Here is a 17,416-nt window from a genome sequence, read left to right as displayed (position 1 = left end):
GTGCTCAAGTCAGTCCAGGGTAATATTTCGGAGGTGAGTGAAGCCGTGCTTGATCCGTTTTGTGAATAATTTCCAAAGGAAACTCAAAAAAAGGCCACGGCATAATTTGACAGGCTTTCCAAACTTCTTTTCAGCAGCGCGTGGATTTCCCTTTAACGTAAAGCGAGTGGAAAAATGATGCATTTGGGAGTCCTGAGTTCCACCGAGCAGCATCTTGAGATGTTTTCAGCTCCACTGTCGTCTTCGTACTCATATATATATTAAAATTTATCTTTGTTGCCGTTCGTATATGATGGGAGGGGGGGGGGGGGGGGGGGGGGGGGGGGGGGGGGGGGGGGAGTTACTGCAACTGCAACTAAATGGACGCTTTAAAAAGTCAACGTTTAAAACACTTGACGTGTGGTAAAAATACAATTGTTCCCCAATGAAGCACCAAGTCGTGAAATCATTCCTCCGCTGTAAAATGTCGGCGGCGTGGTCTGGAAAAAAAAAAACGCAAGGTCAATCCAAGATGGCGACAAGCGTTTGTTTGTTTTTTTAAACTACAAATGTAGTACTTAGTGGTCACTCACAGTAAGTGCTTCATAGTACGTTGGAACGTCAATGAAAGACGCCGTTGGCTTGGCTGTAACCGTTTCCTACAAAAACAGGTCCAAAATGCAGAAACTTTGACTCGGGACTCGACCGACCGACCGGCAGCGCGTTTTTGGAAAATGGCCTACCTATGTATCCGTTGAATTGGTTGTGAAACGGCTCGAGCGCGGGCGCATCCGGGCTGACGTCGTAGACGCGGCGGCGCTTCTCCGGCGTGCGCTCGTGCTCGTCGTCCTTGGAGTGACGCCGTTTGCGGTCCTGCCGCTCTTCGCGCCCGCTCTGCGGCCACCGCTCTTTCTTCTTTTTCAGTTTGTGGCCTCGTTCCGAATCGGAGCTTCTGGGGGAAGAAAGGAAGGGGTTTATCATCGTCGGTAGCGGGCGGGTCGAGTATACAAACGCACGAGTGTGGTTGTAATAATCACTCACCCACTGTCGCGGTATCGCTCTTTTTCCTTGGATTTCTTGGCCTTTTTGTGTCTTTTGCCGCGGCGTTCCTCGGAGCTCCTTCTGTGACTCTGCTCCTCCGACGAACCGTCGTTGTACGGGTAGTAGTCCCTTTCCCGTTCCCTTTCCCTGCCCTCGTCCCTCGCCTCGCGAAATTCCCGTCCGTCCGGGTGCCGCTTCCATCGTCCGTGCGACTCGTAGCGGTGGCTGGACCCCCTTTGGTCGTAATCGCGCGCCTCCCTGGACCGGTGGTGTTGGTGATGTTGATGGTGGTAGAAGTGGTAGTGGTGCGAGCAGCGGTCGCGGTCCCGTTCCCGGGGGTGGTGGGCGGCGGGGCGTTCCCAGCGACGCTCGTTCACCCACTCCCGGTGGTAATACTCCGGATCCCTGCACGAACGTTGCTGGTAATGGTGCTCTCTCCAGTCCCTCCTGTGACGATTTCCGTCCCGCTCCTGACTTCGGTCCCGGTAGTCTCTTCTGTCCCTGCTCCAGTCGGAAGGGTGCTGCCTATCGCGCCCCCTTTCCCACGACGACCTCCTGTCGTAACCCCCGTGAGCCGGCGGACTCGTCCGGAATGGCTCCTTCTCGGGCGCCGCTGGCGTCGAGCCGTCGGTCGGCGCCACGTCCGTGGGGGGCAGGACCTTTGGGAAGGGGGCGCCCGTCGAGGCGGGAGAGGCCTCCGGGCCGATAGGCACCGACTCGCTCGGCGGGGAAGAGTTGACGCGGTCGGCGGAAGAGGCGCTTTGCCGAGGACGGGGATCGGACACGCGGGGCGTCCTGACCTCTGGCGAGACCGGCTGGCTTTCGCCGGTGGACGATTGGATGTCATGAAGAGAAGGTGGCGGGGACGCCTCGTTGCTGCAGACAAACATTCAGGAGATCATTGACATTGATTCTAATTCACCCCAGAAAGTGAAATGTACCATTCACGCCAACACATTCGCAGCTATGCTTGTCTGCCAATACTTAGGAGGAAATGTAAAAATATGCATGGAGTGCAATTGTTTTTAACGGCAATGAAAATGTTACCTTGCTTGGTGGTGGTCTGAGGCAAGTCCGTTTACGGTCCGAGACCCTTCAGATGAACTTCCTTTGCTAGGAACAGAGATCTGAAAGACAAAATAAGAGTTAAAAAACTAAATTTCAATGGCGTACTTCCAGCTTGCGTACCTTCTTGGCCCCATGATGACCATTGACGTTTTCAAGTCCACAATGGTGTCCATTTTGGTTGCTTTTTGGCACGCTCGCCCCGATCCCGTTCAAACCGTTTCCGTGGTGCCGCGCTTCCGCGTCCCCGTTGGCCAACTCCTCGCCCGCTCTTTTGGTTCCGTTCATGCGAGCCTTGGGCGGGCGACCGTTCTCCGAGGAACCCTCGTTCTCCTGGTCCGAGTCCTCCGACAGCTCTTGGCTATAGGGCACCAAGAAGGATGGGGCGCCCCCGCCGCCCTGGTGCTCGCCGTTACTGCGGGCCGTGCCGTTGACGTGGTTAAGCTGTCGCGGGATGAAGCGGGCGTCGGAGGGCGCCGAAGAGCCGGAGGCCGAAGAGCCGGACGCCGAGGAAGGGCCGGCCGATGACTGGGAAGAGGCCGGCCGATTGGCTTTGCCTTGGCCGATGGAGAAGGAAAGCTTGAGGCGCTTCTCCTGCTCCGGGATCGTCGAAGGCGCCGTGGAGGAAGAGGATGGGGCGCCATCCTTTGGTTTTCCGGGAAGCGTCGTGCTGTTGCTGGCTTTGGGACAGTCCCTCAGAGAGCCGTTCCCGTTCATGTGGAGAGAATTCTGCGGAAGGCCCAAAAAAGTTCTCACGCCGCCAGCTAAAAACAGTTCCTGTCTCTATTTATTTTCCATAAACACGGTCGTCAGTCTGTGGTCTTTTCCACAATTGGGCTTTTTAATTTAATAGATCAAATTCTAAAAAGGGCCAATAGTGTCAAATTCTGTCAGGAGAAAATTTGCCATTTACCTTGGTCATGTTCGGGGGCAGCTGCGGTCCGATGAAGTTGTTGTGTTGACCGCCGGCGGTGTTGATGCGTGGTATCACGACCGGTCTCGGCGACGACTGGCCGGGTACGGCCGAGTTGTGGGTCATGAGACCACAGTCCCCTTCTTTCTTTCCATCGCTGGACCTGAGGAAACAACAACAACAGCACATTTTTGAGATGCAGGACAGGTATTTATTTTTTATTTTTTATAAACAGCCATAAATGTAACTACTAAAACGTAAGGGGTTGACTTACTTGATGTAGAAAAGGACATAGGCCTGTTGGTTAAGAACAGAGCGGATGTCGCTGACAGTCACAGAGGAATCATTCATCTGAAACCACTGACCGTTGCTCGCCTGAGAGAAGGAACATAAGCTTGAACGTCGCTTGACACCATTGAAATTCTTTTTTTTTTTTTACTCTAATAAATCTCCAATTCGCAGCACCTTAATATAGCAAAAGTAGTGTCCGGCGTGGCAGCTGAATCCAGAGTGGACGAGAACCGCAAACAAGCCGTAGAGTTGGGCGTCTCCTTGCGACTGGGACATGAAGGGCCGCAGGTCCAGATACTCCAGATATTTGACATCCTAATGAGCAAAAGACAAGCCGATACATTGGAAGAGGGGAAAAAATAAATAAAGTCAAGCCTGCAGTCCAGCTATGGACACCTACTTTTGTGATTTTGCCTCCACTGAAGTTAGCAAAGCGCTTCAAAGACAGGGTGAGTACGTTGGAGTTGCGATGGATAGTGAACCTCTTTGATGCGGTCACCATTTTTTTACACCTTAGAGAAACATTTTTGTTGTTAGTGCCTGCAAAGGCCTTTGTAAAAAAATGTATATAATTTTTTTACTTGGAGCACTTGTAGGCATTTTCCCCATCCAGCTGCTCTGGCTTGACAAACTGCTCCAGGGCCTTTGAGACACTTGGGGCCATCTGCAATGTCAGCCAATCAGTAATTACATTCTCAACATAATATGACTAAGATCGTTAGCCAATATGTATGGTGTATATTTACTTTAATTTCCAGAGTTATGTCCAGAAAAGGGTCAAATGTATCCGAAACCGCTTTGCAGTTTAAACATTTCACTGGGAAAGAAAGACAAACAAAAAGCTAGTCAGATTACTAGACTTGCTATAAAATATAAAACAATAAACTAGCATGAACTTACCTCTGGACCTTAGGTAACCACCAAATACCTGATGAATGAAAGTGGTAGCCTGCGTTTGCCTGTCCAATCTGTTACACAACACAACAGAGGGTGTTTAGCAATCCGGCAAAAAAAAAAAATGGAAAAATGCCCATACGTCAAAAACAAGCGTTCAATTTAAGATACAACTTACTTGGTTCCAGGTAAGCAGGACTTTTGCATAGCGTCCACCGTGTACCTAATAAATTCATGGGCGTCCTCCTGACTTCCATAACGAAAGTGCTTTGCAATCCCTGTGTTAAAAGGACACATTCAAAAAAGTTATATTACGTTTCCCTCCAATTTCTTGAAAGTAAACAGACACACAGCGCCACCTATCGTTCATTCCTCACAAATACAAACGCTTAAGTTTCAGCCAGCACTTACTTTTGAGCTCATTCAGCACGCCAATGGGCTTTATGACATTCCCAGAGTTGGCGAAAACCTGAATGATGTGATTTTGCATGGTGCACATCATGCAGAAACCCGGCTCGTGACCTGCGACGCAACCACATTTGACGTTAAAACGTCGCCTCGGATGCGAGCGACCAAGACGAGAGAGGGCGCGGCCGCCTCACATGTTTTCGAGTGCTCCCGCGACAGCATGTAGTTGGCGAACGGCGGCGTGTAGGTGAGACACTGCAGGGCCGAGTTGAGGAAACACGTGTTGCCCACGTTCTGGAGGCCGGCACCTATGCGGTGAACTTGGTTCCACTTGAGGGTGAGGCGCTCGGGAGAGAAGAGGACCTTCTGCGGCACGTCGATGCCGTCGCCGCTGCACAACACTGGAAACGCCACAGGCTAAATTTAGCGCGCTAGCACACTAACCAGTTCCTGCAATTGTTTTGCATTGCTGATCAAGTACATAGAAATTGTTATAACAGAGGAATGCTACAAAACTTTTTGAAACGTTCAGTGCCACGGGTGGCGATAAACTACCAATCTATTTGTACTGGGGACTAAAAAATGGCTGCCGTCCCTCCGAGTCCAAATGGATTGGACGCCCGGCCCCCAGCCTGGTTATTTTTTTTCCCAAACCGGGCAAGGAAAAACGGCGCGACGAGCCCCACCTTGCTCTTTGGATCTGTCCACCGAGGGAGGCGTACTATTGTAGACGACGGCGCCGGGCGTCGGACCCAAGCAGCCACCCGGACCCTTCAGCCGTGGCGAGTCAGTGGGCAGGGTGGGGCCCAGCGCCCAGCTGCTAGAACAGCTGCTGTCCATCCCGTCCCCACTGGTGAAGGGGGATCTCTTGCAACCGACTGACTCGTGGTCAGAGTTTTCGGAGGATCTGTCAACAATGGTCATAGCTCATTGCTACGTGGGAGAGAAACAAAGACAATTAGAAGCATCAAAATTTTGTTTAACATTTATGCTGTCATTTTGTAGACATTGTAGACAGAAATTGTTACGGGTTTTCGAGGCTTGAAATATGGATTCTGCTAAAAATGCATGGCAATAGACAATCATTGCATTATGAATTAGTCTCGAATTAACATGAATGTTTATGGAATAGGGGAGAAATCCAAAATACAGACTTATAGCTCCCACTTCAAAATAATTGTAAAATGTTCAAAATAAACAAATATAAAATGTGTTGAAAATATACCCTTCCCATTTCTTACAGGTCTATAATACATTTAAGAGTTTATGCCCATACAGTTCCCGATGCTTTAGCGTTGTAGAGTACAGAAAATGAACAATTAAGAATATGTATGAATATTTAACAGAACCCAGTTTGGTGACATTTCGTAATGACGTTAAACATGAAAACAATCGCAACCACACAACTAAAAATAGGTCAACTAATTTCACTTTCACAACGTTATGGACATGATACTGAACTTGAAACTTGAATTGGACGTATTTACTAAAATTGCACGTAAGAGGCGCCAAACGGTTCACTTACGCATTTGAAAGAGGGCCAAATGTGTTTTGTTGTTGTCACAAAGAGTAAAACATAACGTTTGATTTGCTTTGACTTTGATCTTTTCGTTAGATAAAGTTATATGGATTTAAAAAAAAAAGGCCAATTTCCTGGTCGGAAAGCAGCTGTTCCCTCCCACTCGTCCGTTACTGACTCACGTTGGCTAACTCGCAGCGGCTAGGCCTGTCGCACGCACTGTCGTTCTTCACAATAAAGCATTAGTCAAACGTGCTTTCCTTAAATCGGAAACCAAAACTATGATTGCAAACAGCGAGTTCGAACCTACGTTCGAGCCCAATACACCACCGAGGTGAACGTTAGATAGACGAGCACCATAGAAACGCCGACCATTACGCTAAAGCTAATAACGGCGCTAACGTCGTGCTAACGTCGTTAGCCGAATTGGCACGGCGGACGCAGCTCTGACATGGCGGTGAGCGCCAACCACCCTCTCGGTGGTCTCGGAATTCGTTACGGTTTCGCCTTTTCAAACAATTCATTATTTCGGCTTTTGTGGTTCTACAGGGCCCGCAAATGCGTAGCTAGCATAAAAAGGAGGGGCTCGACACCGGTGGCCGTGTGGTCATTGCGCCGCTCCAGTAGACATGACAGAACCGGTGTAAGGATATCACAGCACACCCGATCGGTTCCGGTCCACCGGGAACCGAAAGCCACCTTATTAAAACTCTCCTCGACCCGAAACGCTTTGAGATCCTCACCTGGAATGTTGTTAAAAGCACGTTTGTAGCAATTGTAAAGCCATTCCTTATTTCCAATCGGGTGTCCGGCGGTGAACAATGACGTAGATGAGCTTTCCACGGCAACATCCGGGTACCTAGGATAAAACGAGGGCCGTGATTGGCTCCCGCGGTCGTTTGACTGCGTTCAATGCTTTGCGTGAAGATCCGTCGCACGTTCGTGCCGGCGACCTTTGTGTGTACATGCACAATCATCACTCGGCGCTTTATACACACACATACACACACAAAAATCAACTTTAAGTGACGCCAACGATTTCGAAACACATCGAGTGACGTTATTGGATACTTGGCCTATATAAACGATTGAGCTCACTTTATATAAACTTTAAAAGGCCAAGAATGGCCAGTACTACCTGTTAGAAAACAACAAAGTACATTTCCCAAATGCATTCTTCCACACTTTACAACCATTTCTATAATTTCTTAAGACCCGGCATACTAAAAATCAATTTCAATGGATGAAGTATATTAAATACATTTGTTCACATTACTGATAAACATTGTTTTTCATATACCCTGATAAAATGTCTATTCAATACCTGTATAACTAAATGTGTGCATCTTCTTCACACCCCTTTTTAATTATCATTTTTTTTAAATATGTACATTATATACACGGCATGATCGTTAGATTCAAGCATGCATAAGCAATCTTACGGAAAGAAATATGCAGCAAAATGAAGTCAAAAGCACAAAATTAGATTAGCAGATATACTTTTACTTAAAAAAACAGTTTACATTTGTTTGGGCTTACGTCATCCTGACAAATAACGCACAATAAATAGTCAACTGGTTAATGACAAACTATTTAGAAAGGACTATATATTGATGAATAAAGAACCTACATACAAGTCAGAATTGAGTCACTTCAGCCCGCGGTGTAAACTTGGCTAAAGCGAACCGCTAAGGTTTTCGGTGTTTTCCCAACCCGGACAACTTTGAAAAGTACTCCGTGAACTTTGGAGCCGCTGTATTTGTTTTCGCAGATGAAGGATTTCTTCTTCTTGTTCTTCAACCTTTTTCTGCAAACCATAGATGACCTAATGAGGGGAAATAACAAAGTAAACAGAATCGTTTCAATAATGCAGGTCAACCTACAAGCACACCTTTTTCCGCATCCATACATACCACATCTTTATTGCAAAAGAGTTCACTCTGCAGAAGCTCACTGGCGGTGGGCCGTACGCTGGGTTCCTTGCTAGTCAACTTCAAGATGTAAGTGGCGAGGACGGGCCAGCTGTCGCTGAAGGATTCCGCAATTTTGCCCTCTCTCAGGTCACTCAGCGTCCGCACTCGCTCCATTTCTGTTCCGAAAGGCTGGAACAGTTCAAGCGCAAGCACCCCAATGCTGTACATGTCTGACTAGAAGAGAGAGGAAAAGAAAAAAAAGCAATGTTTAGTATAAAAACAGTTTTTTTCCCCCATTCAGATTGCTTGCACAGTACCTTTGAATCATAATGTGAGCTCCTTAGTTGTTCTGGTGAAGCGTACACAAATGTACCGACACCTGTAGTGTGTGAGGAATCTGAAAATTCAAAGTAAAACATAGAATTAAAGATGGAAAACATCCTTGCTGGCGTTAAAATGTTACCGTCAATGGGGGACATGTTGTTCTCGTTACTATCTAGTATGAGACCACTGCAGGCCAAACCAAAGTCGCCAATACGAACATGACAGTCGTGACCGTTGAGGAAAATGTTTCTTGGCTGTGAAGAAATAAAAACACACTCGAGCTTAAGCAATACTTTTTGAGGTGTGTCAACAAATTCCATGAAATGACATTACCTTAAGGTCTCTGTGAATAATTCCCCGTGAGTGAATATACTCAACCCCTTCAAGTATTTTTCTTAGTAGACTAAAGGCATGCTCAGTGTTCACACATCCATAAGGGCCTATGGAAAAAAAGAAGAGGAGCAATTTAATTATGTTTTAAAAATGGAAGGCATATTATATTCAAAGTATGTAATTAATGCCAGGTTAATACATCTTGGGGATTGCCTCTCCCTGGGTTTGGAATTCCTTTCGGTCATCCAGTCTTTGAGCGACCGTTCACATAACTGCATCTGGATGTAGAGCATCAAGTGGAGCTGAACCTGCGCCAAAGCGGTTGCAAAATAAAATAAAATAAAAAAATAACAAAACAGTTCAAACAAAATACTGTATGACAGATTAAAATAAAGACAGGAACAAAGCAAATCAAGTCAAAAGTGGGTTATAAGTACAGTTGCCCACAATATTGTCCATGTGGATTCATTAAAAATGTATCAAACTATTTCATTTTGAAGAGCAGGCGATAAAAAATATCCGTGTGACTGTAAACGTCTGCTCAGATCCAAAAGCAGCTGTCAGGGGTGTACAAGTTAATTAGCTCAAGGCAGTAAGGCGGCGCAAGACTATTGAAAGGTTTAGCGACAAAATCCGTTTAAGATGGACTCGCAATTGTCCAGGCTCGCCACTGGAGTTGTACGCAGCTGCATTTTCAACCTTTTTATAATTAAAAATGAGCCCTACCGTGAAGAGCGAATATAATTTAATCTTTGCTATCTTACAATTAGCTTGGAAAATAAATGGCTTACGTGGATAAGCAGGAATAAGTGAACGAAAAAAACTAAATATAGTAGACGTGTGCGTGATAAGACTCTCCAATGTTCGCTAAGACCCAGGCTAAACTTGGCGGTTGCGTGACATGCTAAGCTTGTGTTTAGTCAATTAAATTTGCAGTGCTGACTTAAGATAAGAGTTGAATTTTTTTTTCTGTGACCATAACCACAAACTTGTAGGTCAAATCATATCCCTTGTCAAACATATGTACACAAAAAAGTTTGTTTGTTTTTTTTAAATCAAGGAAATACCAATATATTGAAATAATTTAGGATCCTGATTTAAAGTGAAGCCTTTTTCCGTGAGTGAGTTGGCCATAATAAATTGTTTATTCAGAGGGAAGCAAAGAAGTTTCGCAACTACTGTAAATGACTAAGTAGCCCACCCAAAAAACGGGCGATTGCAAAATTTTCATCCGACGACAACACATTCCACAGAAATCAAGAGGTGGAATATGACATTTGTTCTATAATTTTTATACTGGCTGTTATTTGTTATGATATCCTCCACTGCCTATGCTTTTTATGGACACAAATGGCATTGTTTTTATTTTTAAAAAATCATTTTTGAATGCTGTAATTGTTTTGTTTAAGTCATAACTGCACTTGATGTTATTTTACTGATACACAGAGGTAGGCTTATGTTTCCAATATCATTTTGTGTCATCTTGTGCCTTGATAGAAAGAGAAAATAACAAAGTCCTTTGGTAAATATAACGAAAAGCAAACACGTGGTACATGTGCAGTACACACGGTGAAGATTTTTTAGCACCTACCTCTTTGTGTTCAGTACCATTGTACTGCTCACACTTGTTTTCCACAGAAGAGTCGTTGTTGTTATTGAGCTCAACGCTGTCTCCGCTGGACTCCTCCAGCCTCGAAGTCTCCCAACCCACAGCGGGACATTTGGCCGTTTGGACGGGCCCCCTCTGCCCCAAAAACACGCAGGGGACGTAGTTCTCCGGAATTCGTCGCATCATTTTCGGACACACTCCCTGAGCCATCTCTTGCAGGGGTTTGGCACGCGGGTCGCCGCTCTGAGCGGCCGATTGCGGTTGGCTCAGGCTTTGGAAAACGACTGAGAAACTTGAGCTACCGTCGTCGGGGTCCTCATCCGATCTGCGGAGAAAAAAAAAAGAACAGTAAACGTTAGACTCTGGGATACCTCGCGAACACGAGATGAAGTGTGTGAGAGTCGTATTACACATCTTCTTGTGCAGGTGAAGCCAGTGAGGGGAAGAGGGAGTCGGTAACTGCGAGGAGACATTTTTTGTTAAGGCGATGACGACAAAAACATTTACGGGAGTGCGCTCACATGTGGGCTGCACGTGCTCCATCCATGCGGTGTGATACCCGACGACGTTGACGTGCTGCAGGCTGGACAGCACTTTCACTTCCCTCAGGACCTGTTTCATAAAAATCGACGGGAAGGAGGCAGTTAGGAGCTAAAATGGAGATAGCCGCGCCGACCACTTACCCGCATGCAGTCGTTCTTTGAGACCTTTCGAATGAGAATTTTTTTCACGGCGTAGCGCTGTCCGTCTAGTTTGTTCACCACCTTCGTGTTACAGGGGAACATAAATTTGGGGATTTGTTATATTGAAAATAAGCAACAAAGAATCTACCTTATAAACATTTCCATAAGAGCCTTTGCCAATTTTTCCAATTTCTTCAAATTCGCTCAGGTAACGTGATGTCTGTGCCTGAAAGAGACCTTCTTTCAGCCTAGGGATGGAGAAAAAGAGCAACTTAGAACTCCTTGGGCGATCCTGAGTAAAGTTCCATTGATGGTAGTTGACTTTCAAATCATATCAACATACTTTGAGATGCTCAAATTTTACCTTACAGCCGGATTGTGCTTATTTGTGCTAAGCTGCTTCTGTTCCTGTAGTTGAGAAAAGAACAAAAACAATATTCAAACCATTACAAAAAATATACATTTATATTTGGAGCACTTTTTGTTATGTTACCTGGGGATACAGCGAGGAGCTAGCATTATGTAGCAGCTCGGTAAAGGCACGGTTGTGTTGGAGTCTGACGGTGCTGAACTCGTCACTTATGGCCAGTGGGGAGAGAAGATTCATCGCAGCTAAGCGCTGGCCAATAACTACAATTCAAAAAAAGGGAAGGGGGAAAAAATTCAGTAGGAGTGTAAAGGATATTCTATATCAAGGCAACATTGCAGTCGAGTCGGTACCTTTAAATAGCATTCGAGAGCGTGCTGGGTTACTCTCATAAACAAAGCAGAGGTGCTCCAGTAGAGATCCAAGGAGGAGGTGGTTGGGGATAGCCGAGGCAAACTCTTGAACCGACGGGTAGCGTCCACCCGCCATGAGCACTTCATGGTGGTTGTCACTGTCAGAAGCTGGAGATGCAGGGAAACGTCATGCCATTAATTATATTTAATATAATATACAAGAATGCACAACTACAACTTGGGATAAGCAAAACCGGTGGTACAAGTTCAATGTAACGCTACGCGGTGAATGGACATTCTCTCAAAGCTAGAATTTACATACCTTCTTCGATCACTTTGGCTATAATTTCAACAATACTTATTTCTTTTCGGTCCATGCTTCCACAACAACACCCAGAGAAACATTGATGCAACCCTGTTCAATTTTAGGGCAAAAAAAACGCTCATCTACTTGATACATAAGGGGGGCGTACGCGAGAACCATGCTTATCTTGACGGGCCAGGGGCCAAGAGACCACCACCTCAATAAACTAACAGAAGCAGCATGATACGAGATAATACCGTAACATAATTATTTTGAAGGTCGGTCTTTCAATAATGCTCCAAACCCTTTTTATCTTAAACCTAAACAAGCTTGTTCTGGCACTGAGAAAAGGTAAACAAGTCTCCTAAATACAGATAGCTAGTTCACATTCTATGTCACAAGGGCAGCTACTTAAACACTACTTAAGTGTTGTATTTTATTTTTTCACTTTTGACCTGCAGTGTGTTTTGCTTTATACTTGTAAGGAATAATAGAATTTTCCCCAAGACCTCAGACTCGACTACTGGGTAACACAAAGCTAATAAATAGTCACCTGCTCCTAACTTGAATGGTTACATCAGACAAACTATTAAGAAGTAAAGCTGCTTACTGTCAAAGTGCACTTCATCGTCCTCTTCGGTGGCAAGACTTGGAAGGGTGCCTTTGTGATGACTAACGGTTTTAAGCAGACAGCCTCGTGGAACTAGGATATTATTATTACTGCTACTGCTAGAACATTCATCAGATAGCAATGGTCTGTTGGAGGACGCTAAACCGTACATGTTCATTAGCCGCAACAAATCAAGTAAAACCTGAATTTAGGTGCGCGAAGGCTCTCAACATTTGTTCTAATTCGAAAAACAAACTTGGTTACTTATTTCGCTAGCCGTACACATAAAATATTCTCATGAGTTGCAAACTCCGGTGTCAGCCATCTTTGAACAGCTATTTAGCAAGCGACCGTTTTCTAAAACCACGCGTTGTTGAAAAGTATTATTAATAGGCTTTTCAAGCAGAGAAAGTTAAACATGTACATGTTTTTGATTATTTGTTAAAATAATATCATTTGTTTTTTCTAAATAAAAATATATATAGCTCGCATGACAAAACTAAAAATGTTACTCAGACTTGTACATGTGTCCTCTAGCGGGAATCGAAAAGTACTGCATTCGATGATGAAACATTTCACCGCTGGTTGTAAACATTTAGATATATTTAATTTCCACGTTGCTTTTTTAAACATTTTATTTTTGGGTAAAATGCAAATGCATTAAACTTTCATTAATACTCCTGTTCATTCTTAGCTCGAGGTATGTTTTCTCCACAATCTGGTGAAGTTTTATTTCAACTAACCTGCGCCTTTTTAAAGCAGCAGTGACTCTTTGAAACGGTCTAACATGAGTGCGCGGCACGGTTTGAGAGCTCATTTTTGTTTACAACTTCAAGGCTAACTTTAGCGCCTCTTTGAAACCTAAGTAGAAGACAAACAATGCCAAACCCATTTCGCCTTTTTTGTTTCCTATTTTAGATTCAAACTATTTTATGTTTGGCATTTAGACCTATGGAGGGAATCGTGGATACTTCCGGGAGCGTTTTGGAGAAGATGACTGACACTTGGTATGTTTATTTATGATTTTGAATAGGAGGAATAAGGAATTAATTGCCCATAATTCGTGTTTTTTTTTTTTTTAATTTAGTTCTGAACCTGTTGGGGCCATCAAGGCCATCGACAAACACTCGGTGCATCAAATTTGCTCAGGACAGGTGGTGCTTACCTTGGCAACTGCAGTGAAAGAACTGGTAGAAAACAGTCTTGATGCTGGGGCCACAAGTATTGGTAAGGAAAGGATCAAAATGAAAAACGTTAGCTTATTTCACGCAACTTCATGTTCCAGACGTCAGGCTGAAGGAACACGGAATAGACCTTGTGGAGGTTTCCGATAACGGAAAAGGTGTGGACGAGGCCAACTTTGAAGTCTTGGGTACGTTCGTCCGGGTGGATTTTTCCGTTCTACTTGTTAAGATGTCTCAAAAAGGATCTCGTCGTCCGTCCCGCAGCGTTGAAACATCACACTTCGAAGTTGAGGGACTTCACCGATCTCCTCCACGTGGAGACGTTTGGCTTCAGAGGCGAAGCGCTCAGCTCTTTGTGCGCTTTGAGGTGAATAGACCTCCCAAAAAAATGGAAAGTTTGCCGTCTGCTTTCGTCAAGCTTTTGTTCTCAAGGCCGTCATATTGTCGTGCTAGCGACCTGAGCGTGGTGACGTGCCACCGGTCCTGCTCGGTGGGGACCAAGCTGGTATTTGACCGCGGGGGCCACTTGGTGGAGCGGCAACCTCAGGCGAGGCAACAAGGCACCACGGTCAGCCTGCAGCAGCTTTTCCTGACGCTTCCTGTCAGACATGGGGAATTCCAGAGAAATATTAAAAAGGCCAGTTGAGAATGTTCTCCCTGTAACCCAGTTTAAAAAAAAAAATCATCACCGTTGATTAATTTGCCATTCATCTTCTCAGGAGTTCACCAAAATGGTCCACGTTTTACATTCCTACTGCCTCATCGCCACGGGAGTGCGCATCACCTGCTCCAACCAAAACGGGCAAGGCAAGCGCAACACCATCGTCGATACGAGCGGCGCCCAGAATATGCGCAACAACATAGCGTCCATATTTGGATCTAAACAGGTAGGGAAAGAATTTGCGCAAGACTCATTTTCCTGCACGTTTGAACCAATGTGTTTAATTTTGCAGCTACAGAACCTTTTAGCCTTTCAGCACGTACCTCCCGATGAGAAGATCTTGGAAGAATACGGACTTGTGAAGGCTGAACTCCCGGAAAAACTCTTTAGGTGAGCCTTGCGGTGGTATCCTGCGTTTTTCTGTATTTGACAAAGAGAATTTGACGCAGCATTTCAGGGTTTGTGTCTCAAGCGGACCACAGCGTGGGAAGAAGTGCCACGGATAGGCAATTCTTTTTTATTAACAAGCGACCGTGTGATACCCAAAAGGTGTGTGTACTGTACTTTTCAGGGATAGCAGCAGTGGTGTGAAATTTTGGTTGTTTATGACTTTGCAGGTAGCCAAACTTGTAAATGGGGTCTATCATATGTACAATAGACATCAGTATCCGTTTGTTGCCTTGCACATAGAAGTCGCCTCAGGTAAGAAAAGTGGAAAGTAGAAATGAACAAAAGGCTTTGACACCATGTTTCCACTTGAAAATGTTTTTTTTCCAGAGTGCGTGGACATCAACGTCACCCCAGACAAGCGTCAGGTTTTCCTTCAGGAAGAGAAGCTATTACTAGCGACCCTAAAGTCTTGTCTCATTCGCATGTTTGAAGGTGGTGTCAATAAAATCAGGCTAAATCATAGTCTCATCCCCAGCAATGGTAAAAATGACATTTGATTTGTGAATGTGGAAAAACTAGAATTGACAATTTATCCTTAATTTTCTAGCGACTGCATCTAAACAAGCTGAGGAGAACGCGTTAGAAACGGCAGCTAACGCAGAACCGCTGCCGGAGAAAACAAAGTCATTCGTGAATCTGGCTGGTCTAAAAGCGGCTTTTTCAAATCACAACTTCGACTCCGGTGTCAAATCCAACACGTCAAAACTCACCAATAATGACCGGGCGCAGCAAACCCTCACGTCTTTCTTCACAAACACTGGGAAAAGCGCCATCCCTTCTCCAGGCGTAAAATCTTCCAAGGCAGGCTCCTCAGTTGGGAAGTCAATACTCGACAGGTTCAGGTTCAGCTGCAAAGCCAACGTTCCATCCAGTTGTGACACCAGTTTACCGGCAAATTTTCAGAATTATCAAGCGTACTCACCTTCTTTGGACACAGAGGAACCCATCGTAAAAACGGAAGACTTGACGCAGCCGGAAACCAAATTCCCGGAGGAGCTCCGTAAATCCGCCTGGCAAAATCAACCGATCGCGGACGGTGAGCGCGTTTCCGTGAGTCCAGATCTGAAAAGAGCCAGGAAGGAGGACCTTCCCTACGTTCTGGATGCTCCAGTTAATGTGCAAAAGAAGACGGTGCTGCTGAACTTCTCCTTAAAAGAAATGACTGGAAATATTAGGAGGTTACAAAAGGAAAAGGAGAAGCAAAAAGCCAGCGAGGAGCTTCAGTACCGACGTTTTAGGGCCAAAATTAACCCGGGAGAAAGCCAGCGTGCAGAAGAGGAACTTAAGAAAGAGATCAGGTAGAATTTCTATTGCTCGAAGGAGTAACGCAATGTCTATTGAATGACAGCAAAAAAATGTCATTTTAAATGACGTCTCATTTCTTTCAACAGCAAAGATATGTTCAAAGAGATGGAGATTGTGGGCCAGTTTAATTTGGGTTTCATTATCACCAAAGTCAATTCAGACCTGTTCATGATCGACCAGCATGCCGCCGAGGAGAAATATAACTTTGAAATGCTACAGCAACACACAGTTCTCCAAGGGCAGAAACTTATTGTGTAATTTCATCTTAAATTCATCTCTTATTGGATGTGTAGGCCTTTTATTTTTCCTCTGTTGTGCATCATTTGTCAGTCCTCAGAAACTTCACCTCACAGCGATCAACGAGAACACACTCTTGGAAAACATGGACATCTTCCGGAAAAATGGCTTTGAATTTCAAGTGGACGAGGACGGTAAGTTAAAAAGGGGATTTCTCTTTGGGATTTATGGAAAGTCAATCCCATTTGCCATCCACTGATTGCAGCTCAAATGATGGAAAGGGTCAAACTGGTATCGTTGCCCACAAGTAAGAACTGGACTTTTGGTCCGGCGGATATCGACGAGCTGATTTTCATGCTGAGCGACAGCCCCGGAGTCATGTGTCGGCCATCGCGTGTCCGACAAATGTTCGCCTCGAGAGCTTGTCGGAAATCCGTGAGTTGGTATTTTGGGCTCTCCATTGATGGGAAGACCCTCATTTGCATATGTGTTCCCCCCCCAAAGGTGATGATTGGAACCGCTTTGAGTAGAAGTGAGATGAAGAAAATAGTGGTTCGCATGGGGGAGATTGAGCAGCCGTGGAACTGTCCTCATGGGAGACCCACCATGAGACACTTGATCAACCTGGACATGGTCTCGCAAGGCTGAGCAAGAACTTAAACTGACCCACCCAACAACCTGCGTCTTCAATCGTATTTGACTGCTCGGTCTATTTTTTACGTTGGCATTTTTCAATAGATCCTTCTAGAAGTTTGTTAAATCAAATGACCTACACTAAAGTTTATACGCAAAACAATTTTGTGATGTCAAATAATGTGTACGTGTATTAAATCTCATTTCACATAACTGTCTACAATACTGAATTTTATTTTCATTTATACGAGATTTCCGAGTACTGGGAAAATTGTGATTTTTTGTTTTTTTGTTTAATGCAAACCCAAATGATGAATGGGCAAATTGAATTAAATGTCAG

At 45.0% G+C, this 17,416-nt stretch overlaps 3 protein-coding genes and 1 long non-coding RNA gene across 8 annotated transcripts; 1 reads left to right on the top strand and 3 right to left on the bottom strand.

Annotated features, from left to right (window-relative positions):
- Positions 1-324: 324 nt before the first annotated feature.
- Positions 325-7,022, bottom strand: usp42 (ubiquitin specific peptidase 42). 2 transcript variants are annotated; one of them, XM_077625589.1, is made up of 18 exons: positions 6,854-7,022; positions 5,278-5,524; positions 4,786-4,992; positions 4,595-4,705; positions 4,362-4,461; positions 4,190-4,257; positions 4,036-4,106; positions 3,871-3,953; positions 3,690-3,801; positions 3,464-3,604; positions 3,273-3,373; positions 2,999-3,161; positions 2,209-2,814; positions 2,068-2,147; positions 1,021-1,896; positions 723-931; positions 573-638; positions 325-479 (listed from the first exon to the last, which is right to left on the bottom strand). In XM_077625589.1, the coding sequence occupies exons 2-17, from the start codon at positions 5,513-5,515 to the stop codon at positions 601-603; spliced, it is 3,204 nt and encodes a 1,067-aa protein (XP_077481715.1). In that variant the 5' UTR covers positions 5,516-5,524; positions 6,854-7,022; the 3' UTR covers positions 325-479; positions 573-600. The 2 variants fall into 2 exon arrangements, with proteins under 2 accessions (XP_077481715.1, XP_077481716.1); XM_077625590.1 differs by having other exon boundaries at positions 723-928.
- Positions 7,023-7,592: 570 nt separating this feature from the next.
- eif2ak1 (eukaryotic translation initiation factor 2-alpha kinase 1) lies at positions 7,593-13,179 on the bottom strand. 4 transcript variants are annotated; one of them, XM_077625596.1, is made up of 15 exons: positions 12,607-13,178; positions 11,693-11,860; positions 11,466-11,602; positions 11,337-11,380; positions 11,121-11,220; positions 10,973-11,053; positions 10,811-10,901; positions 10,700-10,748; positions 10,272-10,614; positions 8,880-8,988; positions 8,681-8,787; positions 8,487-8,601; positions 8,341-8,420; positions 8,024-8,257; positions 7,593-7,935 (listed from the first exon to the last, which is right to left on the bottom strand). In XM_077625596.1, the coding sequence occupies exons 1-15, from the start codon at positions 12,782-12,784 to the stop codon at positions 7,786-7,788; spliced, it is 1,986 nt and encodes a 661-aa protein (XP_077481722.1). In that variant the 5' UTR covers positions 12,785-13,178; the 3' UTR covers positions 7,593-7,785. The 4 variants fall into 4 exon arrangements, with proteins under 4 accessions (XP_077481722.1, XP_077481720.1, XP_077481723.1 ...); XM_077625594.1 differs by having other exon boundaries at positions 8,341-8,601; positions 12,607-13,179; XM_077625597.1 differs by lacking the exon at positions 12,607-13,178 and adding an exon at positions 12,015-12,176 and having other exon boundaries at positions 8,341-8,601.
- A 28-nt stretch (positions 13,180-13,207) lies between these two features.
- Positions 13,208-17,289, top strand: pms2 (PMS1 homolog 2, mismatch repair system component). Its single transcript, XM_077625591.1, has 15 exons — positions 13,208-13,613; positions 13,694-13,833; positions 13,892-13,978; positions 14,055-14,157; positions 14,244-14,427; positions 14,510-14,677; positions 14,744-14,841; positions 14,901-15,000; positions 15,069-15,153; positions 15,229-15,381; positions 15,449-16,199; positions 16,293-16,460; positions 16,537-16,637; positions 16,709-16,878; positions 16,948-17,289. Exons 1-15 carry the CDS (start codon positions 13,558-13,560, stop codon positions 17,089-17,091), a joined length of 2,508 nt encoding a protein of 835 aa, XP_077481717.1. The 5' UTR covers positions 13,208-13,557; the 3' UTR covers positions 17,092-17,289.
- Positions 13,328-17,410, bottom strand: LOC144092625 (uncharacterized). Its single transcript, XR_013306100.1, has 5 exons — positions 15,612-17,410; positions 14,775-14,871; positions 14,480-14,669; positions 13,921-14,389; positions 13,328-13,815 (listed from the first exon to the last, which is right to left on the bottom strand). It is a non-coding gene; the product is annotated as an uncharacterized LOC144092625 (long non-coding RNA).
- Positions 17,411-17,416: the final 6 nt, after the last annotated feature.

The sequence above is a fragment of the Stigmatopora argus genome, chromosome 18 (assembly GCF_051989625.1).
Source record: "Stigmatopora argus isolate UIUO_Sarg chromosome 18, RoL_Sarg_1.0, whole genome shotgun sequence".
Taxonomy (NCBI): Eukaryota; Metazoa; Chordata; class Actinopteri; order Syngnathiformes; family Syngnathidae; genus Stigmatopora; species Stigmatopora argus.
This window is presented reverse-complemented; position numbering and strand designations above follow the sequence as displayed.